At 47.1% G+C, this 25,186-nt stretch overlaps 1 protein-coding gene across 1 annotated transcript in view; it reads left to right on the plus strand.

The window, feature by feature from the left end:
- PLXNA2 (plexin A2) overlaps window positions 1-25,186 on the plus strand; it is a 204,543-nt gene that overhangs the window by 95,792 nt on the left and 83,565 nt on the right. The window contains exon 4 of the mRNA XM_063114090.1: window positions 604-738. Coding sequence (XP_062970160.1) covers window positions 604-738 — 135 coding nt within the window. The remainder of the gene's footprint in view (window positions 1-603; window positions 739-25,186) is intronic.

Raw genomic sequence — 25,186 nt, forward strand, 5'->3', positions numbered from 1 at the left:
GGATAGGCTTGGCGAGGCTGAGCCAGGTTCCTGGTTCACCACATCTACCAGGTGGATTTGTAGACATTCCAGGCATGTGTTTGGGGGCAGGAAGACCTTCCTGAGATCTGAAAATCTTGACTCTCTTGATAACCAGCTTTTTGATGTTTTGTGTAATTGTCCACTAGTCCCCTGTATCTGCCTGAGACAAGGATGCTGTGTAAGATGTTGACTCTCCAACCCCAACCACAAATAAGTGTGCACAAGAACGCACTCGCTTGCACACATATGCATCACACAGTGCTAAAATATATGTAGGTGCACACAAAAATAACCACATAGGGATATTCAAAATCATTCCTAAGGGCGTATATGCATACACAAAAAAACCCACCATCAGAAACCCCAGACCCAGCACACTCAGACTGCTTGAGAAAGGATTCCTCTTGGTGGAAACTGGGCAGTTTGAAATAAGTGGCACTTCTGTCTGTGGAGTAGCAACTGGATCGGGGGTGGGGGGCGGGTTGCAGTTGTCTTCTGTAAACTACCTGCTCTAGGAGGAAGCAGGTAGTCCTCAGGGAATGCTGAATGTAGATGCTGAGGACACCTTTGTTTCTCTCGCAGATTCGGGCTGATGGTCCCCCCCATGGTGGGGTCCAGTACGAAATGGTCTCTGTGTTCAAAGACGGGAGCCCCATCCTCCGGGACATGGCCTTCTCCATTGACCAGCGCTACCTGTATGTCATGTCTGAGAGACAGGTAAGTGCTCACACCTGTTCCTCCTGTACAAACTTCAGGAAACCGCTGATCACCTGTCACCCCTATTCAAAAGCTGTTCTGTCTAGCAAGAGAGACCTCTGGGCTTGCTGCACAGGGATTCTGAGAGAGGCAGAGTCCCTGCAGGCTTCTGCAGGGAGCTGGAGAAAAGCAGCCAGGGGCCAGCCACTTCCCGGAGGCTTCTCTCTAGGCCACAGCACCTGTCTCAGCCTGTGATGAACAGCCCTGCAAGAACGGGCCAGACTGTGTGGAGCAGCTTGGTGTGATTAGGAGGTAGATTTACTGCTCTTGGGCCCACAGAGTCTGCTGCTCAAGGGAGCCAAAGAGGTGTAAATAATCCAGGCCTCCAGGCTGGTCCGACTCCTGAGAGAGGCAGACCCAAGGTAGGGCCCCAGAAGGAGATAAAAATCTTGGCCTGAGTCTTACACCGGAGCAGGGTAGAAGCTGGTCAGCTCTGGGAAGCTAAAACTATGCCTGCAGAGATGGGGAGCCCTGCAAAATATTCTACCCTCTGCTGGGTAACAAGTAAGCCAGTTCCCTACCCTCTCCGATGGATGGAGTGTTATTCCCCCAGATTGTATCTGCTCTGAATATGGGAGAGCAATGAGAAGGCAAATGCAAAGAGAGACATGATGAAGGGAAAGAGAAGCAGGGAGACAGGGGATTCACCAGATCCATGGAGATCCAGAAAGCTAAGCAAAGACCTTAGCAAAGCTGGTTCATTCTGCCCCCTCCACCAGTGGGTTAAGAGTTGTCCAGCAGCAGCAATGGTCTTGCCATTTTCCTGAACAGGGTAAGTAAAATAAATGCCACAGAAGGGGAAAAAGGATTGTGAGTCTGTCTCAGCAGCTGAGGATGCTGAGTTTGGCTAAAGAAGGATGCTGGGGCTGGAGGACCAGCCAGCTTTGACAAGGTGCCTCCCGGCTCATAAGTCATTCTCAGAATATTCTGCAAGGATTCCAGTGTCCTTGTTCAGCTTCACCCTTCCCAGAGTTCTCTTCACCACCTTTCTTTTCAAGTAAGGTATTGGAATCAGGGGATGGGGCGTGAGCGGAAGGAGTAAGGAAGAGGTGACTGGGCACATGGTGGCATTAAGGGAAGCAGTGATGCAGCTCTAACTTGAATATTACTCCTCGGGAGAGATGACACAAATCTTTTGCTAATTGCATGCAAATTGCACCACATCCTCTTGAGCCCACCTGTCTTTTTCACCTTCTTTCATGTGGCCCCTTGCGGTTGAGGCATAAACAGGTCCAGATGGGAATGGCGTGCAGCTGGAAGAGGCTTTGCCGCACCTACAGTGGGTAGTCTTGGAAATAAACACTGGCCTATCACTCCAATAACACAGTGAGTGGGCCTAAAAGAACACAACTAGGCACATATGTATTGGGAACAAAGTACTGGGAAAACATCAAAATGAATGGAACTTGGTCACTACCCTTAAGTTGATTGCTACCTAACAAGGGAGAGAAATGTGTACCCAGATATGTATAACACAAGGTTGAATTCTGTAAATGCTCTGCCTTTTCTTCCTATTCTTCTTTGTTTTTAAGACAAAGTTATTTTTTAAGTACAAATGGTAGATGCACAACATACAAACTCAAGTGATACATGAAGACAAGAAAATAGCAACAAGTCACCAAATCCCACTATGCAGAATGTATCACCACCTTGACATTTGGTGAGCACCATTCCAGACACTTACAGAGGAATAGATACAGACAGAAGGATGGGTGGATAGATAGCTACCCACATAGGTGGATGAAAGGACGGCCAGAGGGATTGAATAGACTCGTGTTTCACGTGCTATTTTCAAGAGACACTCTGTATAGCTGAGGACCAGACAAGTAACTCTGGGTAAGAGCTCTCCCTTGGGTTCTCTGAGCCCAGTGAAGTGGAAAAGCAGAAGCAGCAAATAGAAGTGGCCAATGAGACCTTAGTGGAATTGAGAAGGTGCCAAGGCACATATTTTGGCTGCATATCTGTTTCTCAAATAGGATGTTTTCAAAACGTGGCCAAAGAAGAGGGGCCAGGTCAGGGCTGGGTCAGGGCTAGAAGCTGATGAGTGGGCTTCAGGGAATATAATAACCTCTTGAATCCACATCTGATGCTGTCTCGGAGGCCCCCGGCCCTGGCCAAACCAAACGTCCACATAGCTTATTTGTAAATATCCTTTCCATCATCCTTATCTGCTTCAGTTTGTCCAATTCATGTTACAATCTGCACCGAACAGAGGGGTTTCGTAGTAGCTAATCACAACGAGAAGATATAGGAAGAATTTGGGTTTAATGCCATGGGGCTGTCTCTGGTCAAGTGAGATATTAGTAGGGGGAGCTCCCTGTACCAGGTGGAGCTGCGATCAGGAGGCAAAATCTAAGGGGGATTTATGGTGGAGCTCTGAGTCCTGTCACCTGGAGAGCTGTAAATTGTGTAGCAGTTGGTGGCCAGGTGACTTCACTAGGGGCTGAGTCCAGGGATGAGCGCCAAGCACAGCTCAGGAGGCCCTTCCGTGAGTACAGAGTATTCACAAACAGCTTGGACCTCTTAAAGGAAGCAGTTTAATGCATGGCCAGAGAACAATCAGTAAAAATGAAGTCGGATGGCCTGGGTTCTAGTCCTGCTTTTTGCTGTCGCTAGTAGTACGACCCTCTCACAGCTTCAGTTACCTCCTTTATCAAGTAGAGGAGTTGCATCAGATAACAAGATTGTCTCTGCAGTCCAAAGCTCTGATTCAGATCCCAGCTCACCATTCCGTATCTGGGTGGCCTTGGACAAGTCACATACCCTCAGTGTGTCTCACACAAGGTCAGCACAGGCTCAGCTGAGACAGTAAGTGGGGGATTTCTTCTTACACTGCCGCACACCACATACGGACTCGTCTTTAAGATTGTCTGGTACTTTCTAGCTTTTGCACTTTGTGATTCTGTTACTCATGAGGGTGGAGACTGTGCATGATGAGGAGGAGGAGGAGAAGTGGCGAGGTCACAGCCCGCTGGCCTGCGCCGGAGCTGGGAGCCCGTGATCCAGTCCTGGCCCCACCTCTGACTTTCTGGGTAACCTGGGACCTTAACTTCTCGGGGAGTTGGTTTCCCCATCTTTAAAGATGGAGATGCTAAATCTAACTCTGAAGTCTCTTTCAGATCCAAAAGAGACTTGTCCTGGGATTGGGACTCTTCTCTCTCCAGAAGATGACACCAAAAGTACAATAGATGGACTTGAGGTTAGATCAAAAGAAGAACTTTCTGAAGGAGAGATTTATGAAGTCATGTGTGCTCACAGGAGCTTCTTCCCTGAAGAGTGAACACTGCAGAGGGAGTAGGATGCTGGTTTGGTTATAAATAAGTGCATTCCTGTTTTGAGGAAGTGATTTAAGACTGCGGAGTTCTCTAAAAGTCCTAAGACCTTATAAGACATGATGGAAATGGGGTTTCCCATCATCTCACGTTATAAGAAATCTCTGGGCAACCTACTCTCATCCCTGCCTTCCACCCTGTCCCCAACCCTTGCTTCTCTGTTTCCCCGCCACCCCCCCTGAAATATTGCACCCATAATGTCCTTGGGACCATGTGACAGTAGAACCCACTGTGAGAGAAGAACCAAGTCTCAGTTTCATGTTCTGCCTGGAGAGCTAGAACAATCCAGCACAGCACTTGCTCTCTCTCTCTCTCTCTCTCAATTAATTAAATGTAATTAAGAAATAGGACTAGTAAGAAGTGTTGGGTCGTTAGTGCCACTGCCTAACAAGTCAATGTTAATGTACTGTTAATAGATCTCAGACCGGCCAGTCCCAGGGGAAAATTTGGAAACGGATTCCCCAATCCTGTTAATTGCCCAGGTGCTCCACTGAGAGGATGCCTGGTTGTTCCTTAGGAAGTTTGCCCCAGCTCCATCAGCAGCAAATCAACAGATGTTATGGGCATGAATACAAGTGGCTCCCATCTCCTCAGTGTCTAATGGAAGTCAGACAGTGAGTCTAGGGAAAATCAGGCTACGAGCCAAGTGAAAAACTAAGCAACAAGATGAAAAGAAACTTGATAGCCCCAGTTTCCACCCAACTTGTCAGGCTGGGCACTCCCAGCATGAGGACGATAACTCTGTACTCAGGGTGGATAGGAAAAGTATAGGGATGGAAGCAATTACTCTATTTTATACTTTAATTAGTTTGAATTAGCAAAGGGAATAGAGGCATAAAATGATCCAGCGAAGGGTGAAATGGGAAAAGGGAGCCACAGTGGAAAATGGCTCCATGTGGGCTGGAAGGAGCCTTGGGAACAGCAAAAGGCTGATGATGGGCATGTGTGTGTTTTGGGAGTGGATGGGGGCATGGGATTCTGCTGCCTGTTTTGAGGCCTGGAGAGGCAAAACAGCACAGTGGTTAGGAGCTGGCGCATGGGCGTCAGCCTGACCTGCTCTGCATAGCCACTTACTAGGTATATAGCTTTGAGAAAGGCATTTACTTTCTCTAAACCTCAGTTTCTTCACCTGTATAATGGGCTTGATAATGGTAACTGTTGTGAGGCTTGAGAGAATATACATAAATTACCTTGCACTGTGTCTGACATAGAGTCAGTGCTCTCCATAAGTGGTAGTGATTATTATCATTATCATCATCATTAGTGGTAGTAGAACTTCCCTGGGACCTCAGAAAGGGCTAGAAGCATCCCACTATAAATTATGGCTGAGACAGAGTTTGCAGTTTCAGGCAATGGCCTCCATCCTACCATTCCTGCTTCTCCTTCCCGAGGGACACCTCACAAGCCTCTGGCCTGGCCCAATGACAGCACTGGGCTGAGTCGCTTATAATCGGCTATTTATTTTTAAAATCCAGGAATGTGCCCAGCAGACTAAACAGTCCCGTTCACCTCTATACATAGGGAGGCAGCCACAGGCCCATATGTGAGGCACAGGAGGCATCTGTGGAGAGAAGGGAGGGGGACCCTAGGCCCTGGTCATCCAAGCCATCTGGGCCCTATCCAGCTGCATGTGTGGACACCTGGCCAGAAAGGGACTTTCCACAGGGCTTTTCACTTCTGGCCTCTCCAGGTAAATAACCAAGTCTCAAGATTGTTGCAAAAGACAGGGCTGCCATTCTCCAGGTCGTTGAGCCCTCAGGCCTAGTTCTGAATGCCCTTATGTGAACCAGTAGTTGGCACACTGTTCTGGTTATTTACTGCTATGTAACAAACCACCCCAAAATGTAGGGACATAAAACAACCATTTTATTATGCTCACAGTCTTTGTTAAGTCGGGAGTTCAGACGGGGTGCATCGAAGATGGCTTGTCTCTGTTGTACAATGTCTGTAGCCTCTGCTGGGATGACGTGAATGGCTGGGAGTGACTGGAATGACTAAAGGCTGGGGTCATCTGGAAGCTCCTTCTCCCACCTGACTGGCACCTGGGAACTAGAAGCTGGAATCAGCTGGGACTGTTGACCAGAGTGCCTTAGACAAGGTCTCCCGATGTGTCTTGGGCTTCCTCATAGCGTGGTGGCTCCCAAGATAGACTTCTTGAGCATGGCAGGCTCCAAGAGTGGGTACTCCCCACAGATGAGGTGAAATTGCATTGCCTTTTTTATGAGTTGCTTTTGGAAGTTACAGAGTGAGTTCCTGGTTCCCTGTCTGCCAAGGAGATGGGCCCACAGAGCACCAGAGGTGGTGAGGATTTCAGAGATCTCTCTTTCTGACCCCAGATGAGAAGTATGAGTCCCTGAGACATCCCGTTCAGCTTCCCCTTGAAGCATTGTGTGACACGCAGCAGCTGGCTCCAGAGTCGTCAGAACTGGTTTGATTTCCCAAAACGCATGCGGAAGCGCCTGGGGAAGCATCGGTAGCTTTAGAGCTTGCTGTCGATGTGCTGAAGGTTGTGTGAGTCCCGAGTGAGGTCCACCTTAAATGTCTGTGGGCCCTGAAAATGCTCCTGGGGAGCCTTCATGGGAATCCATCGGGAGCAGGATCATACTGCCTGGAATTGCCCCATCAAGGGCATGCTGATTTTTAGTGGCCCTCTGGGGCAGTCTTCCTGTGGCAGTATTGTCCCAGTGCATTCAGGAGCAGTAGTCCTCAGTGACTCACCTTCTGAGGGCAGAGGGACCTCACCTCATGGAGTACAGGAAACTGACTTTTTAACCACCCCATCTTAAGTAATTTAAGAGAACTAAGGTGAGGAGGACTTTGGCCTGCGGTTATCAGAAACAAAAATTATTTTGAAAGATTGTGAAGTCATTTTTTCCTGAATGTCTTAAATGCAGGAGAGACCCCTCCCCATCGGAAGTTTCCTGCATTGGTTGACAAATGTGTGGGGTCAGGGAAGGGACAGAAGGACAGCATGCCATCCCAACAATGTCCAGAGGCTTCACAAAGAACTGATTTTAGTTTCCTTGGTGTGGAGGAGACCCTGTCAGCTACTAACCTAGATCTAGGGCCCAAAATAGGAACTGTTTTCAAAGGGACCATCGTGATGTGTGAGGAAGTAAGTCTTCTACCTATAGCCAGTCTTCTACCTGTAGCCAAAGCTACTGAACTGCCAAGGCCCTGAAGCACCTAAAGACCTCGAGGGAGGGAGAGAAGAAACGTGCGGAACCACACTTCCAGATGTCCCCTGCTCATTTCTTTTGACATCTCGAGCTATTATTTTGATTGCGCACATTTGTTTAGTCCTGGCGATAAGGCTTCCCAGGGCGCAGCCAGAGCATGCCAAGGTGTATTTTTACAAGGCGGACGAAGGCTCAGTAACAGGAGACCTCCCTTCTGCCGGGGCTGGGAGGCCTTGGCTGGGCTGCAGGGGAGGAGGGGATGTGAGGGGGCAGGCGCTAGAGTTGAGCCTGAGGGGCTTTGGGGAGAATTACAGAGTTTTCGGATTAGGAAAGTGAGGATAAGCGAATTGCTGCTGCACTTTTGTTTTAAAACGTGTCACTTTCAATCCAGGCCTTTGATGCACATGTGTTTCTGGTTAAGGACAGGACCCCAGTGTGGTCAGGAGCTGAGGACTCATTTCAGTGCCTTTCCCAAAGGAAGGACAGAATCCTGCCTCCTGTGGGTGCGGATGCAGGGAGCAGTGACCACCTCAAGCCTGGGTTTTGATTTTCCCTCTTTCCTTCTCCCATTTCAAATGTCAAGGGACAAAGAGGCTCACAAGGAGCTGATTCCCTGGCTATTAGTATTCTTTTCGGAGTATTTTTTACAAATATTTTCACGAGGGAAAGGAAATTCGAACCCAACCTATTAATCAGACGCTTGGCTCATATTTACGAGAGAAAACTCCAGCCTCTTATTTTAAAATCCTTTGGTTTGGAAAAGAATGATTGAACACAATGCCCAGGCTGGGACAATTGGTTCCAAAAAAACCTCATTTCTGTAAATGGGCAGGGGGACTGGAGACTCTTTCTCTAATCCTTGGCAAGGGATTTGATTTCTCTTTCTAGGTAGATACTGCTGAAGACTGACATTCCAAGTGCCCAGAGTGATGTTCTCTGATAGAGAAATGGGAAATCATAGTGTCCCAATACCAGGAGGAAACTTACCCTCCCCCGTTCTTTTAAATACAAGGAAACCGATGCCCAGACAGCAGAGCCGTTTGCTTAGGTCATCACCCAACCTACCAGAAGAACCAGGGTTCATGCTGATTATTCTGGTCCAACCCAGACTTCTTTTCCCAATTTGACAACAGCTTCACTCACCACAGGCAAGAGAGAACACTGGTTGTGTTTAAAAACTTTTAATTAAAAAAAATTAAAAACAACCTAGGCCCAAGAGAGTCCCTGAAGATGTTCCCAAGGGTCAAATTAAAATAGGGAAATATTTGCATGTCACTTGCATACATCACCTCATTCATTCAACAGACTGTTAAGCGTCTACCATGTATAATGCATAGAGCTGTCCATTGACAAGTCATTTGCATATGCAGATGTAGATAGGGCTGTCTTTCTAAGTAATGTTCCAGCAAGATCTTATAAATAGGGCTCCCCTGAAGATAGGTACCTTCTCAATTTCTTTCTGCTCTTTTCAAAAGCAACAACAGCACTATGAAGTGTGTTTTTGTGTAGAGATAAATAACATAGAATCCCTGCCCTCAATGCAGTCATATTCTGGAAGGGAGGAATGATAGATAAATAACAAAACAAGGTGAACAGTGCTGTAGAAGAGACATACAATGTGCTCAGTGATTGAAGTGACTCAGACCAACCAGGAGGGTACCTGCCTTTCTTCCTCCATACTTCCTCACTCAGGCAGAGGACTCACCTTTTCCCTGACACAGGAATCCAGAGCTGGTTGAGCCCCAGAGATTATCTAGTGAAGACCAGCAGTCCTTTACTTTGTGGAAAAGGAGACAGAGATCTGCAGGAGCAGTGACTTCAGAGAAGGGAGGGTGTACCAAGCTCAAGTATACAAAAGCAGACATCAATGGACTATGACCAATGACAGCCATGAAAAGCATGGGCTCAAGAGTCCCCCTGCCAGCCTGCTTCAAGTCCTAGCTCCACCACTCACTGCTGTGTGACCTCAGGCAAGTTGCTTCACCTCTCTGTGCTTCAGTTACCTCATCTGTAAGAGGGGCGTAATCATGGCATCTGCTTGAGGATTAAATTAAATGAATTAAGACATTAAAAAAGCACTCTGAAAAGCCCCTGGCACTTACTACCTGCTTAATAAATGTGAGTAGTAGTAATTATATATTTACGGCTGTGCCCCCAGGCCTCATCCCCAGGCCCAGCCCTGCAGATCATGCTCTGCTTATAGGCACACCTAGAAAAGAAATGAAACCGCCCCGCCTCGCCTCTCAGCTCTACCTTGTTTAAGAAGTGTTGAAATCTAATATTTACGTCCTGTTTTCCTTATGTTAGTTTAAATCATGACCTCAGCTAACGCAACAGTCCTGTGAGATAAGTATTATTATCCTTGCCTTTTTTTAACAGATAAGAAAACTGAAATTCAGTCTGGCTAAGTCATTTGCCCAGGGCCACAAGCTGGCAAACAGCAGGTCTAGGACTCCACCCCACACCTCTGAAGCCAAATCCACACCTCCTGGGGCTTCCCGAGACAGCGCCCCCTGGCTGCCATCTGGCTGAAAAAGGCACCTCCCCTCCGGCTCTCCCCCACTGGGTTCCAAATTAAGGAACAGGCTCAGGGGTGGCTTTCCAGACTCCAGGAAACCAGCATAGCCTCAGTAACACCTCACTTAACACCCCCAAGGAGATTGTAGTAGTGCACTGTTTTGTTTAAAAAACCAATAAAGGAAAGCAAACACTGCCCCAGGCCCTACACGGATAGTCAGAGGAAGTAACTCTGGTGGTCAGGGTGGAGGGAGAGAAAGCACCACTCCCGAGGGAGTTCCTGCTGCCGTTTTCCCTGTACAGCAAGCCACACGCCTCTCAGCATTCTCTCGCCTCCTTATAGCAACCTGGAAAGACAGGTATTGTCACCCCAATAGGACAGTTGATGTGCAGCAATGTTGAGTGACCTGAACAAGGGGTTCTCACGACCTTTAAGAGGCAGAGCCAAGAGTGAGGTGAGGTCTATGTGCTTGCAAAGCTTCTGGCTCTTCTGCCTTCCCCACCCACCAAAGTGGCCCATTTGAGGACCCCCTCAGACTCCCCTCCCTCCAGGCTCCCACCCCGTCCACAGCCTGGCCTGCCTGGCAGAGGAAAAGCCTGCAAGGAGGGCAGGTGTGGAACACGTGAGGCACTGGTGTCAGCTCACTCGCCCCCACACCTCAGGGCTCTTAGGCTCAGGAAAGCCTCCTGGGCTCGCAATCCTGAGGCTCGTCCAGCCAAATGCCAGGGCCCCGAAGTGACACCCCAAACTCTGCAGCTTGTTCTTTAGCCCTTTCTGTAGCTCTCCCTCATGCTTTCTGTGTTGAGTTTCAGTAATTGAATGTGTTTTATTTAGACCATAACATTTAGTGCCACTTTGAATTTCCAATTAGGCTTCAATCAGGCGCCAAGAGTCTGATTCGTTTTGTTGTTTTGAGCAACACAAAAGATGGCAGCATCAGAGGAGCCGTCGTGAAAAGTTATTTCTGTCCACTGATGACTAGGATGGTTGCTGTGGGGTGAAGAGACAGGTTCAGAGGTGTCAAGAGAAGCACTGGGTGTCAGGGAAGGAGGGGAGGACAGCAGAAGTCAGCGATCCCTTAGAAAAAGCACAATTTGAAGTCCTGAGGGGCATGACCGGTTGGGACTGCATGGTGTCCCTGAGGGGCTGGGGGAGTGGATGTTGGACGTTGGGTGACTTGACAAGGCTCCTGCATATGTGGGCCTGGCTCCGGGCTGCTGTGAGGGCAGGGAAGGGTGTTGGTCTCCACCCCAGCAGGTTTCTCACGCAACAGGCTTAGGCTTGGACAGGCCCTCTCAAGCTCTTCATCCAGACGAGTCCTATGCGCACAGGGTTCCCACGAGGTGGGAAGCTGGCCACTGGCTGAGGTCTTCAGGGAAAGACCTCAGAATGCCTCAGCCAGAAGTGTGCAGCTGTGCTGGTTTACAGAAATATAGGCAGGCTTTTGCTCACTGCCTGTGAGTTCTGGCCAGCCGCTCACATGTGCTGCCTGTTGGACAAGGTTTCTCTCTGAGCTGTCCTAAGATGAAATTTAGAATCAAACTTTGAGCTGCCAGGAGGTGGGTGGAGGGTGGGGGAGGTAGAGGGTTGGCAGAGAGATGATGAGAGAGCAGCTGGGCAGGGCAAGTCTGTTAATCATCACAGACTAGCTCACCAGTGTGTCTGAGTCCAGGCCAACTGGAGCCTCAGTTTCCCCATTGATAAAATGTATTTGAATGCCCCCTGCAGCCATGACATTTGGAGCATTTTTTTTAATAGCCATGAATATGTATCAAATGGTGGCTGTGGGCACAGTACTTGGAGGCCGACTGGGTCTGGGGTGCGAGTGCTTGTGAGAACAGTGGTGTTGGGGGGTGAGTGATATGAGAGTGAACGTTCCTGTGTGTTTGGGGGGTGTAGAAGGTGTCTTCACTACAAGGCTCTTTTATACAACGCCATTGCATGTACCCATGGGGGGAAGAGCAGGTTTGCGTTCCTTCTCCTGGCTTGTTTTCAGAGCCCAGCTTGGCTGCGTTTTTCCAGCTGGCTCTTTGATCTGTCTGCAGCTCAGAGACTCAGCATCTCAGCCACGGTCTCCACTTCATAGTTTGCATGCCACACGGTTAAATTCCCCCACCCTTTGCCACTGTGCATTAAGTTAACTTCCTCACCCCATCCCCACCCCCCAAGTTATTTCCACTCCTTACTTGTGCGAACAGGTTGGGGTTTGAAATTTCCACCAGGTGGAGGGAAGACTGGCTGTGTCCTCAGCTGTTGGTGGCTTAGCAAAGAGTCTGGGTTCAGCTTCTGTCCCTCAAGTTTGATTTTATGAGAAGAGGGAGGTGAGCAGAGATGCAAGTCAGCAAGATTGGGAAGGGAAAAATGGACAGAGATGAAAACAGTGCCTTAGCCACTCAGCCACTGAGTAGTTCATTCAACAACCTTTGAGGACCTACTGCATTCACGGCATAGACAAGCAAGTGAATTACAGTACAGTGCGTAGAATGTTGGGAATACAACACCCAACACGGCCTGTGAGTCAGGAAGGCTTCCTGGAGGAGGTAATGCTCCAGGTAAATCATGAAATGGGAGGGGTTTATCCAGTGGAATAAAAAGCAAAGGAGTATTGATCACATGAAGGAAAACTTGCAGGTGTGAGAGAGTTCAGCATATTCAGGTAATATTCCCCCAAACTTGGTATTGTCAGAGCTGAAGGTGAGGGTTGAGGCATCATTCCTCGCAGAATTTCACACAGGTGTGCAGCCTTTGGGTGGGCTTAACCCACCAACCCTTACCAAGAGAAAAGGAGTCTCAGCTCAAAGAGAAGGGACTTTTGGCTCCCCCAGCCTCCGCTGCTGCAACATAGAGCTTGGGAGGAAGCAGTCATACACCCAGCTCCTGGTGCTCTCTGGCAGTGAGCCCACCAGCAGGCCCCCTGAACAGGCCATGGTTCTAAGTAGCATCATTAAGAAAAAGATCCCAGCATCGGGCAGAGCTCCACAGCTGTAGCCCTCTGTGATCATGCCAGTCTATTCCCATCAGGGCAGTGAGGAAGACTTCTGCCCATCCTAGGTTCCTAGGAAGAGGATAAAGGGAATAGTGTACCCATTCATTCCATAAATTCTACAACATTCATTGGTGGCAGAGACCTTGCCTGTCTGAGCTGCTTCTGTCTCCCCAAGAGATATCACAGTGTTTCAGACTTAGTAGGTGCTCAATAAACACTTATTAAAGGTTAGGGGGAAAGGAAAGAAGGAAAGAAAGGACATAGGAAAAGGAGGCATTATAGGATATTGTGACGAGCTCATTTTGGAGGCAATTAGAATTGTATTCAAATCTTGGTTCTGCCTCTCTTCAGGCTTATCTGCTCTACGCCTCAGTTTTCTCTTCTGTAAAGTGGAGATAACAATAACACTTACCTTACAGGATTGCTGAGAAGATGAAATGACTAATCTCTGTAAAATGCCTGGGACAGCCAAACACATGGACACGGCTCCAGCTAAGCCCTGTGCTTTCTCCCTGGTTCACTTGTGAGCTCCCTCTCTCATGCCACTGAGCCCCCAACAACTAACATGTTGTTCATTTTTCATCCTTAAGTCATCTGCCAGTTGCATCTATTTCTAGCCTCTGTCTTAGGAGACAAGAATAAGGAAGGAAAACAGATAACTGTGCAGGCTCATTTGCCAGTTGTCAGCTTCTGCAGTCAACAGAGCTCTCTGCCTGCTTCTCCCTGGATGCCTGGGAAAATCATTGTGACCTTTTATTTACTGGTTGATCTAGTCTGCTCTTGGCTCGGGGTCTCTCCACCCACAGCCGGCCCACCCCCAGCATCCCCACCGTTCCATCAACCCAGTGCTCACCCTGCCTCCCTTGCCTCAGCACTGCAGGACGGGCAAGCTGTGCGGGGCCCTGTGAGCCTCCCTGTCTTCATGATCAGATTCCTAAAAACCTGTGGGCACTGGAGGAGGGGCAGTCTGAGTTATGGATCTTCCCTACCAGGGGGCATTTCTGCTGCTGAGCCTTGTCTGCAGACCAGCCACCTCACCTGCACCATTTCACTGAGGAGTTAAACTGAGATTTAGGCTACTAAGTGACCTGCCCCAGAGTTCCTCAGGAAGTCAGCAGCCTTGCTCGGAGGAGGATTTTCTCCCAGCCCCTCATCCCAGATTTTGCCCTCAGCCTCTGCCACTCCCTGCATCAGCTCCTGGCCTGACCAGCCTGCCATAGCCACAGCTATGTTTGCTTTACTTTCTCCTCCCTGGGCCCAGCCATGCATTCACCTACAGTCACTTTAAGCCAACTGGGCTGAAGTGTGCAGCCCAGGGGAGTGGCAGTTGGGAGTGATGACAATCATAGTGGTGACAAGCAGACAGAGGAGGCTAATGAGTGGGTGCTGACACAAAGACTTGCTGCAGAGATCCCTGGAGGCCAGGTATGGGCCAGGAAGACCCAAACTACCTGTGTCTTGATTGGTTAAAGGAGTTAATAGTGTATAAAATGTGTGTGTGTGTTGTGGGGCTGGGGGGTGCACATGGGTATTATACCTAAATCAGCTTCTGGAAAAAGTCATTCAGGGTAGAGTATGGCTTTCTTTTTTGTTTGTTTTTGGCAGCTGGCTGGTATGGGGAACCAAACCCTTGGACCTTATTGTTACAAGCCTGCTCTCTAAACAACTGAGCTAACCGGCCAGCTAGAGTGTAGCTTTCTCACTCCACCTTTTTCAGACCATCTTTCTTGGACTTCCCAAAGCCTTCATTGCCCATGTCAGAATTGGCAAGTCTTACCCATTCCTCAAGTTTGGGGAAAGGCATTTTAAAAGCCTCTTGTGCAGGTCAGCTCCTTGCTTTCCCAGTTCTCTTCTTGGCCCTCACTGTCAGCATCAATTTTCTGCAGGGAGTGATTTAACCTTCATTTATTCATTAATTCCTTTTTCCCCTTAACTTCATTAGGTAAGATTTATAAAGGTGCTGAATTGGAAAGGTCACCTGTCTCTGGGCCCAGGACACGGTGTGCCTGCATCTCTTCTAGAGAACTTCCTTCCAGGAGTGCTCTGGAGGTGGGGAGATGAGGGGGTAGCAGGAGAGAGAGCGATAGCAGGGTCTGTGGCTCCCAGGCAGGCAGGACAGGCAAGCAAATGCCACAGGCTCTGAATTCACTTCTAAGTTCCCTGCTTACTGTGGGGAGGCAGATGGTGTGGTGGGGACAGCAGGCTCCATATTACGCACATCTGGAATCCTGGCTGTGCCCTTCCTAAGCATTGACCTTTGTCACGTTAACTAATCTCATTAAGCCCTCAGTTTCCTCTTAGGTAAGTGGTCAATAATGATAGAATCTACTTCATCAGGTCATTGCAAGGATTAAGTGAGATGATGTATGTAGCACACGGAGCACAGTGCGTGGTACTCAGCAAACATTCAATAAACAATACCTTTGGAAAAAGATCTTTCAATGTCCTGGACGGGCCCTGGCAGTGTTGGGCAGTTCTTAGATCACTAGCCTCCAGAGACTGGTGTGTAGAGAGTCTGTTTGATTTCCCCAGAGAGATGAGGCCCACATATGCTGTGAATGAACCCATGTCCAGAGCCACAGGAAAAGCATAAGCTCATGGAGGAGCCAGGAAAAACCAAACCACTGCATGGCATCAAGACTGCTTCCTGGGGCCCAACAGCTTTCCTCAGGAAGTCAGGCTAAGCTCATGCCCTGCTCTCTGTCATGCCTGGTCACTCTCACCCTCTGAGGCCCACCCAGCAATTACACATAGTCGTGGGCCTCTTCCCAAGTCACTGAGACCTGCTGGGTTCATCTCGAGGACTGAACTCATTCATCTCTCTCATTACCAGCCTCCCAAGGAGGAGGGGAACAGAATATAAACTAGAGCTGAGCAGGTATTTTGAACTTGGAGAAGGAAAAGAGTATCTGCTTGTTTCCAACGCCACGTTGTCCTTCCTCGTTATGCCCCCAACAGAACTTAAGACTATCCCAATTTACCCTTATCAGAGTGAATTCACTTCTCTGAGCTTCTCTAACTTTTATGGTAAAACCACATATTTTGCAGGTAACTGTCTACCTGGGTCTTTCCTTTTAGGCTCTAAGATACTAGGGGACCAGGTGCAGGTCATACACAGGTAGCTCATCCCCTCTCAGTGCCAATTGTACAGCCGAACTCAGTGTTTGAGAAAATAATTTTAATAGAAAAGCACAGAGGAAAGCAGGCAGGCAAACCTATTCTGTGTGGTGCCAAGATGAGAATATTGGGTTTGCATATGATCACAGAGGATTACAAAAATGAATTTTATTTTATTTAATATTCTTTGAGTTGGGGCCTCTGGAATTCAACAAGCAAATGTATGCTTCTAGTGCAAACTGAAGCATGCCCAGATTAATGGAGAAAATCCTAGTCACCTCACTTTTTCCAGAATCCTATTTCCCTCACCTGAGGTCACCTACTTGTTTCCCACCTATTTATTTACTAAGGAGTTAAATCTGACAGAGTAAGGAACTCTAGGGCTGGGTAAATCTGACCAGCACCTCCTCTGTGCTAGATGGACTGAGGACACACTGAGTACAGGACAACAACCCACCAAGCAGTGTGGGGACTTCTGGGCAGTGGCCTCAGGAGGCCTTGTCTGCTACTCTGGACCCAGGGCAATCCTCACTGGTGTGCAGATCACTTCGGATGTATTATGTTACTTTTTACTGTCCTCATGTTCTCAGATTTAATGAGATTCCTTGAGCATTGTTAACAAACAATACCTAACCTTTTTAGAGTAGCAACATCCCATTGTTTTATTTCATGAAATAGGGCCCTACACAGAAGGCCATTTGGTATAGCTATTGTTACATTTTCAAAATAAATTTGGGTCTAAAAATGAATTTGGTTCTGGGACTCTCAGAGTATGCATTGAGATGACTGGAGACACTAGTCACTGAAAAGCCCAGATAGGAAGTGATCAGTATTCGTACGTCAACTTCAGGGTCACACCTCATTCTCTGGGCTCTTTCCTGGTTCTCTAGTGGTGGCCACTACCACAGCCACCATGCCCACCCTCAAAGGACACTGTAGCTTGTGGCATCATCTTGGCCTAGCTGTGTACCATTTCCTCTCCCTGTAATTCAAGCTAAATCAATGTTGAAATGTATAGGAAAGAAAGAAGGCCTCACATGTATTGGGAATATATTTTCTTAACCTCCTTTAGTTGGGTTTGCCTAAAACATTATGTATTAGTCAGTGGTATTCTGGTTCTATTTCTCATGAAGTTCGATTTCTTTACTGGTGGCCCTAGACTAACATCTAGTGGCCATGGGGTAATGCTGATAGATATCAGTACAGAGAGTGCAGCTACACATACAATAATGTAGTCTTTAAATATGTTCTGTCTCTGGGGTCGACTGAACGGAATAGATACCCTGTCATTCTGTAAGTCTCAGCATAGCTGCCCTGAGGGACGTGCCTCACTTCAGCTATAGAACAAAGGTGATTGACATTTCCTGAGTCCAATGAATAGCCTCATCCTTTCCAGTCCAAACCTTAAGCCCCTCCTATATCAGGAACTGCCTTTTGCCTAGAGGTGTTGCTTTCTGCTTTCCTGCATCCTAAAGCTATAGTCTTAACATATAAAAACACTTTAAACATAAACAATGACAGATAACCATTACAGGAGAGTCATCCTTTTACACTGTAAAAATTGAGCTAGGAATTGTCACTTTTAAGAGGTAAGAGTGAGACATATGGACAGAATACCAAGAGACTCTTATTTGTCTCAACATTAAATCTAAATCATAAAACCACAGACAAGAGACTCTTACATTTGGAGCCTATTTTGTTTTCCTTTCTTTGTGAGAAGCGTGTAGAGGGTGCAAGAAGCCCACCCTCGAAAACATATCATTTCATTGTGCGTTGCTCTCTCCTGTGGTAAAAATGCAAGAATCCAACTGCCTGATCTCTAAGTCTGTAAATTAATGACGAGCCTTGATTCAGTGGGATTTCTTGGGTGAGCAATTGGACAGTTTCCATTACGACACTTGCTTATGTGTGGGGATATTAAGCTCTTTTCCTTTACCTTCTAGGCTTTGAATTAGAAATTTAGGAAGTTACTAATACAATTAGCTCTCCGTATCCTTGGGTGCTGCATCTGCAGATTCAATCAACCATGAATCAAAAATATTTTCAAAAATACAAGATAACAGTACAACAAAAAATAATGTGATGTTTTTAAAAAACAATAAAACAACTATTTACATAGCGTTTACGTTGTATGAGGTATTATAAGTTATCTAGAGATGATTTAAAGTATATGAGAGGGTATGCATGGGTTATATGTAAATACTATGCCATTTTACATAAGAGACTTGAGCATCCACAGATTTTGGTATCCGTGCTGGGTCCTGGAATCAATCTCCCACAGATAATGAAGGAGGACTGTACATATGTACTAGAATACAGATGAACCTTGAAAACATTGTGCTAAGTGAACGAAGCCAGTCAGAAAGGACCACATGTTGTACGATTCCATTGATATGAAATGTCCAGAATAGGCAAATTCCTAGGGACAGAAAGTCGATTGGTAGTTGCCTAGGGCTGGAGCAGTTGGGGGGTATAGGAGTGACTGCTCATGGGTATGGGGTTTCTTTTGGGGGGATGATTAAAATATTCTAAAGTTGACTGTGGTAATGGTTGTGCCATTCTGTGAATTTACAAATAGCATTGGATTGTACACGCTAAATGGTGAATTTTATGACATGTGAATTACATCTCAATAAGGCTTTTATCGTAAAAATCTTAGGAAGGCTGCGCCATAGTTGTCTGGCTGCTCCATAACCTCTCCTTCCCCTGGCACCACACCACGCATGATGCCAGAGTGTGCCCCTGAGGGATCTGCTGTCTTTCTCCTTCTCCCTGCCCTTTCTCTTGGTCTCCTACTCTTTCCTATTTCTTCTATCCCCCTTCTCCATTTTTCCTTATTTCCCTACTAATCCTACTATCCAATGGGTGCACCTAATGGGCTTTCCTTGACGCCAGGGAGCTGAAGAGTACAAGGGATAATAGTGAAAATTAGTAGTAACTGTAATAATAAACTGTTAATATTCTTATAAATTATTATTATAGCTGCCCAGGACTTAATTTAATCCTCACAACATCCCTATTAGGGAGATAATCATACACATTTTATAGATGAAGAAACTGAGACTAAGCAAGCAGATTAACGTGCCCAAGAAAACCAGGCTAGTCAGGGGCAAAAACAGGATTCAAACCTGGATCTGTCTGGCCTCAGAGCCTATTCTCTGAAACATGCCAGGACCTTAAATATGAAACTGGGCTTGGTTATTTATTGATGAATTATGGTGCAAGTAATTTGATGGGGTTCAAAACGGCAGCATCTAGGATCTCATCTGTTGGTTTGATATTTATGGCCATTTATGCATGATATCAGTGTGGCTCTTCCATTCATTATGGTTTTCATTAACACTCTAATCCTGTTTAGAAGTCTGTTTGTCATTTTTAACTCCTCTGTTTAATCTTGGGCAGCCCTAATCCTTCTTCACTACCAGCCAGAGGGAGACAGCTCCCGATGACTCTTTTCTTCTCTCAGTTGTGTGCAGGCGGGGGTGGAGGGGGTGATGGGTGCGGTGGGCGTGTCTGTGTGCTAGGAGGGCGTGTGGCATGAATGTGTGCATGGAGCAGCAGTGTGAGCGTGCGATGTGCACATGTGTGAAAGGTGTGTGTGCCATTGGTGTATTGGCGTGTAATGTGAGTGTATGGTATGGATGCACGTTTGTGTTCATGAGAGTGTTTATATAAGAGTAGGAGTTTGTGGAGTGATGGGGCGCATATGTGTGTGTGTGTCAGGGGCTGTCCTTTATGGGATTCTTTTTTCAGAAGCACAAGGGTTCTCGTAACCATCTGTTCCAAAGCGCAGAGGTCGTTCTCCCCTCATATCCCACCTTCTGCTGTGTGTAAATCCCCCTGGAGTGAGAGGGCTGTCCGGAGTCCAGGAAGGGATGAGGAGCCAGCCAGGCTCTCTTGGAGGTGGAGAGGACCCCTGAGTCCCGCCTCTCACTCACTGTGGACCTGGAGCCTCTGCTTAGATCCCCCCAGTGGTGGAAACTTCCCTCCCTTCATCCCAGTGGTGTTAGTTTACAGAGAAATTCTTTCATTGGGCTCTTCCTTGAAGGAACTCTAGAATTACTTTACCTTTTTGATTATTATTTAAAATGGAATCAGTAAGAATAGAGATCCAAATGGGGACATCCTTTATTGTGTCCCTTACTGTCCCCAGAGCACACTCTAAAGCTCCTTTCTCTGCTTTGGTTTTTGACATTTTCATGCCCAGGACACTTTTCACCCTGTCTCTTCTCTAGCCCTGTCTCCTCCATGGAGCCTTCCATGCTCTTGAACCCACAGCTGACTTTCATCTCTCTGCACCTTCTGACTGCCCTGCCTGACCCTGACACACAGAAATTATAAGTTAGTACCACAATATTTAGCCCTTAGAAATATTCTGCCTCTGGATCAGCTAGGCCAGACTCTGATGGACCCCTAATCATTTTTCAATTCCCTATTTTCCTAGAGACTTTGGGTACCAGATATGATGGCTCAGGTTGTGCACTGCACAAAAGCATCTGTTTGAGAGGCGAATGGGGGCTGAAACCAAGTCCTCATTCATCTTACCAAGTCACACAGCCAGAGGCGGCACCTTTTACAAATTGCATGAAAGTACTGTATTAGCTAGCGGTGGTTTAGAAAGGGGGTCTCAGAGTTTAATCTCGTCATCTCAGGGCCTCCAGTACCAGCAAAGGATGCGTCTCTCCTTCCCCAAACCTCAGCAGATGAAGTCTGGCCCCTGGCCCTCCTTCAGAGAGCTGCACCCTCTCTCTGGTTAACCCTGCCCCACTCTGATCACACATGACTTTATACGCCCTCATCTGGCTCCAGCTTCATTTTCACTCTCAGTCTCTGCCTTTTAAGAGTCCAAAATCTTTTTTTCACATCTTTGTTATGCCCTTCTAACTAGTTAGCAAGCTTTAGGAGAGCAGAAAGCATGTTTCCATTTCCTTTGCTTTCAGCCATCCCTGTGACATCTATCAGAGGCCTGTGCCCCCAGTGGGGGCGAAATCTGTGTTGTTGACACACGGAGTCACCAGCGGAAGGTGCAGAGACACCAAAGTTCTGTGCTCACAGCTGTGAGCCAGGCCAATGACCCCTCTCCCCGAACACTAGCCCAGCCAGGTGTCTCAGGGGACACAAACACATCACTTCCCTCCAGGTCTGAACCTTGTTACCTGCAAAATGTCTGTAACGATTAGAAAGTTCTGGAGAAACTCAGCCAATCTCATGGTCTCTCTGTATGGTGACACAAAGTACTGGACAGGAAAATTAAGAAGTGGTCCCAGCCTTTTACCAGATTAACCTTTTGTTATGACTTAATGAACGATTGATTCAATTTTTGATGTCCAGTGGCTTAGCGGGGACTGTACCTGTGCCCCGCCTGGAGGTGTGTTTGGTTTGGGTGAGGGGCAGGCCCTGGGGAAATGGCTGTCAGCTGTGTCTATGATATTGCAGCTGTGTTGTTCCCATGTAGAACAATGCATAAGGCATGTCTGGCTGGTGGCCTCAGGGAAAGTATCTCTGGCCACTTTTTCCTGAAGACCTCCAACCCCAAGCCCTGGCCGATCTCCTCCACTTCTACCTCTCAGCCTCCTCAGTACCCCCCTGCCCCCTAACACACTCTCCTGCTCCAAAATCAAGCATGCAGGCAGCCACTAAATAGCAGTATTGATGCTCCATCCCCACGTGCCCTGGAATGATAATGCGTCACCCGTGGTGCGTAACCAGACGGAGCCAGATTACGCTCAGGTGGTTAAAAGTCCAGGTCTAATTAGAGTTCCGGGGAATCAAGCCATTGTATTATTAATGATTCTCCAGCAATGTTCTGATTAAAACAGTAATTTTAATAAGCACAGCTCGATGCTAAGTGTTCACTGAGCACCTAATTACATCAGTTATAACTCCAAAATTATTTAAAATTCCATTTTTTTTCCACCAGACCCTGTATGCACCAAATAAAATAAAGACTCAGACAATTCAGTGATTATTTGCTCTAATTAATTTCCTAAGCACCTGTTTAAAAAAGAAAAAGAAAAAACTTTTATCTCTCTTCTGTCTCCCCAAGTTCATCTCATCCTTGGTGGACCCCAGAGGCTCCATGACACTGATTACATTTGAGACAACCACTGAAGACGTCAGCCATAGGAAGCAGTGGGGAAGGTAAAGATTTGAACAGTCCCCACCACCAGCCTGCAGGGAAGGGAGGCTGCAAAGTTCTAATCCCCACTATTGCTCAAGCAGGACCAGCTGCTGGGGGTCGGGGAGGCTGGAGCTCCCAGAGGTCCCCTGTGCAGGAGCTCCTCACCTCTGCCTTGTCATCTCAGACCAGCTTCAGATATTGTACTTAATGATTGTGCTTGCTTCTCCTGAAGACAGGCAAATGGTTCAAGAGGTTCTCTGTGTGGCAGCTGTCAAATTCTTTTGACCCATGAGCCTCTTTAGTTGAAAAAAAGACTGCATGACCTAGGTACTCCCCAGAAGGACACCAGAATTTCAGGAAGAATGGTCAGCTGACCCATCTGCAAGGAGTCAATGTCCAGAATTTTCTTTTTTTAAAAAATCATTTTATCAGAAATTTATTAATCTGTACCGGAAGTAGCAGCAATCATTCCTCTGATGTGTGCAATAAGCCTGATACTGACCGATGCAAATATGTGAGTTAGGAGCAGCAATCATTAACGTTATCATGCCTAACCAGTATGCTGGGAGATATCAAAACCAGCTTTATTTATCTCGCACCAACCCATCAAAATGTGGATCGTGGGGGATGTTTTGCCTAGGTTGGAGGCAGGCTGCATAGCTTATCAACTCACTCTTGGATAATGAAAAAAAGCCAGTCTTTTCTGACTGGCTTTTTTAAGTTAAGGGTCCTACATGTCTTTTTGTGGCTTTAAGAGCTCATTTATTTTTATTGCTGAATTATACTGTACTGTATGGATGTACCAGTTTATTCACTCACCTATTTAAGGACCTCTTGGTTGCTTCCAATTTGGGGCAGTTATGAATAGAGCTAATAAACATTTGCATGCAGGTTTTGTGTGGGCATAAGTTTTCAGCTCATCTGGGTAAGTTCCTAGGAGTGAGATTGCTGAATTATATGGTAAGATTATGTTTACTTTCTAAGAAACTGCCAAACTATCTCCAAAGTGGCTGTCTTAGTCTACTCAGTCTGCTATCACAAAATATCATAAACTGGGTGGTTAAACAACAGACAGTTGTAGAGGCTGGAAAGTCCAAGGTCAAGGTGCCAGCAGATTTGGTTCTTTGCGAGGGCCCTCTTCCTGGCTTGCAGACGATCACCTTCTTGTTCTGTCCTCACATAGTAGATAGAGAAAGCTCTGGTGTCCTTTCTTGTAAAAGCACTAATGCCATCATGGCAGCCGTATCCTCATGACCTCATCTAAGCCTCACTACCTCCCAAAGGCCCCACCTCCTAATGCCACCACATTGAGGGTTAGGACTTTATGCATTCAAGGGGAGAGGGGGAAGTCATTTTAATTCTCAAATGCAGCCTCAATTCAGAGTTATAATGCCCAATTCCAGACCAGAAGTAACCTCTAGACTTGACTGGAGCACAGATTGTTCCCTCCCCTTGCCTGGGCCTGTTGCAGGCTCTCCACTTTTCTCTCTTTCTCTTTCTCACTTACCAGCACCGCCCCCCCTCACACACACACACACCCCAACTTAAGCAGCTTTGTAAGAAGGGAAGGGATCAGAGAGGTTCTTTCTCACTGGAACTGGAACTGTCACAAGATAGCCTCCTGTTCTCAGGCCTGGCTGATGTTTCTGACTCTTTCCAGGCTAGGCCTTTGGACACCCCCCTGCTGAGCTTCTCTGGCTGCAGCTCCCATCAAGGGGGCCATACTTCCTCCATATAGATACTCACAGTGGGGTCCCAACACCACCTCCAGGGGGTCTTCCAGGCCAACTCTCCCTCCTAAGGTGTCCACATCTGCTGCAAGAGAAGCATTTGTACATCACAGCCTGCCACCCTCATCGGGGGAGGGAGGCGAGTGCAGCGACTTCCCAAGTCCCCGCTTTCACTCTGCTCCCTGAGAGCTCGCCAGCCCACCCTCTGGATTTCCTGCAGTTCAGGGCATGCAACTTAACATTTCCAGGTGGTCCTATTGAAGGGTGGCTAGGTTATAGCAGTCCAAGGGCTTCCTCCGAAGAAGCTCATAAAATCTTTTTCTTTTAATTCCTTCAACCCTTTTATTTCATTGAGCTGGGTCTGGGAACTTAGGGTAAGGGAAAGAAGAATCATGAACCTGAGTCTTGAGAACCTCCTCTGGAAAATGGTATGACAGACTGCCACTTACTTTAGAATGCAGCATTTCTGTATCTTGGTGCCGTGATGGATGCTTTAATTTTAACATCCAATAATATTTACAGATGTGAAAACTGAGGCTCAGAGAGGTTAAGTGACTTGCTCAGCACAGTTGAGTATGTGAACACAGTTGAGGCTGAGCAAAGTTCTCCTGACTTTTAACAGTTGTGGCCTTTCCATGACACTGTGTGCTTCTGCCATGCTATAAACATTAAGTCTATAAAAAATATTTTAAAGTCCTCAAGTTACATAACAGATCCTAGCAGAATGCCAGGGGGCCTCAGCCACACCTAGAGAACCTTTGCAGAGCACATTTACTTAAGGAGCTTAAAATAAAACCTGAATCATTGGGCAAGTGTGATTAGCTTTTCAGCAGGTATTTATAGACTATTTTGTGTAGGAAACTGAAGTAGGAACATACAAGGATATCTCATATGAAGAAATAAAAACAGAGCCCTGTGAGTAATCTAAAAAGATACACACCTAGGAAGAAGGTAAAAAGCGCATGAGAGTACTGCCAATAGGTCGAGCAATCAGATTCTAAGTTCAGGGGTAGAGGTCACAGAGGTTGGCCAAGGAAGGCTTTCTGGAGCAGAAGGAGCCCAGGAATTTGTACGTGGGCAGGAGGGACGAGGAAATTCTGGTTAGTGGGAATGTGTGAGCAAAGGCATGGAGGCAGGACTGTACAGAGCGTACAGCAAGGCCAGCCTGGCAGGAGGGGCATTCACGTTCACCAAATGGTTCAGGAATAGAAATGTCAGTCGGGCTGGGGAGCAGAGTTTCAAAAGCTGAAACATCAGGCTGAGCGTTCGAACTATAAACTTCATCCAAGGAGCAGTGTTTTCTTGTTGTTTTTGGAATTTCTTTTTTATTATTTTGTTTTTTAGCGGAAATCATCAATGCAAAACACTACCTCTTGGAAGCCTTCCCTAATTTGCCCTTCCTCTTTGCTCCTGTAGCTTTATCATA

The sequence above is a fragment of the Cynocephalus volans genome, chromosome 11 (assembly GCF_027409185.1).
Source record: "Cynocephalus volans isolate mCynVol1 chromosome 11, mCynVol1.pri, whole genome shotgun sequence".
NCBI classification, from domain to species: domain Eukaryota; kingdom Metazoa; phylum Chordata; class Mammalia; order Dermoptera; family Cynocephalidae; genus Cynocephalus; species Cynocephalus volans.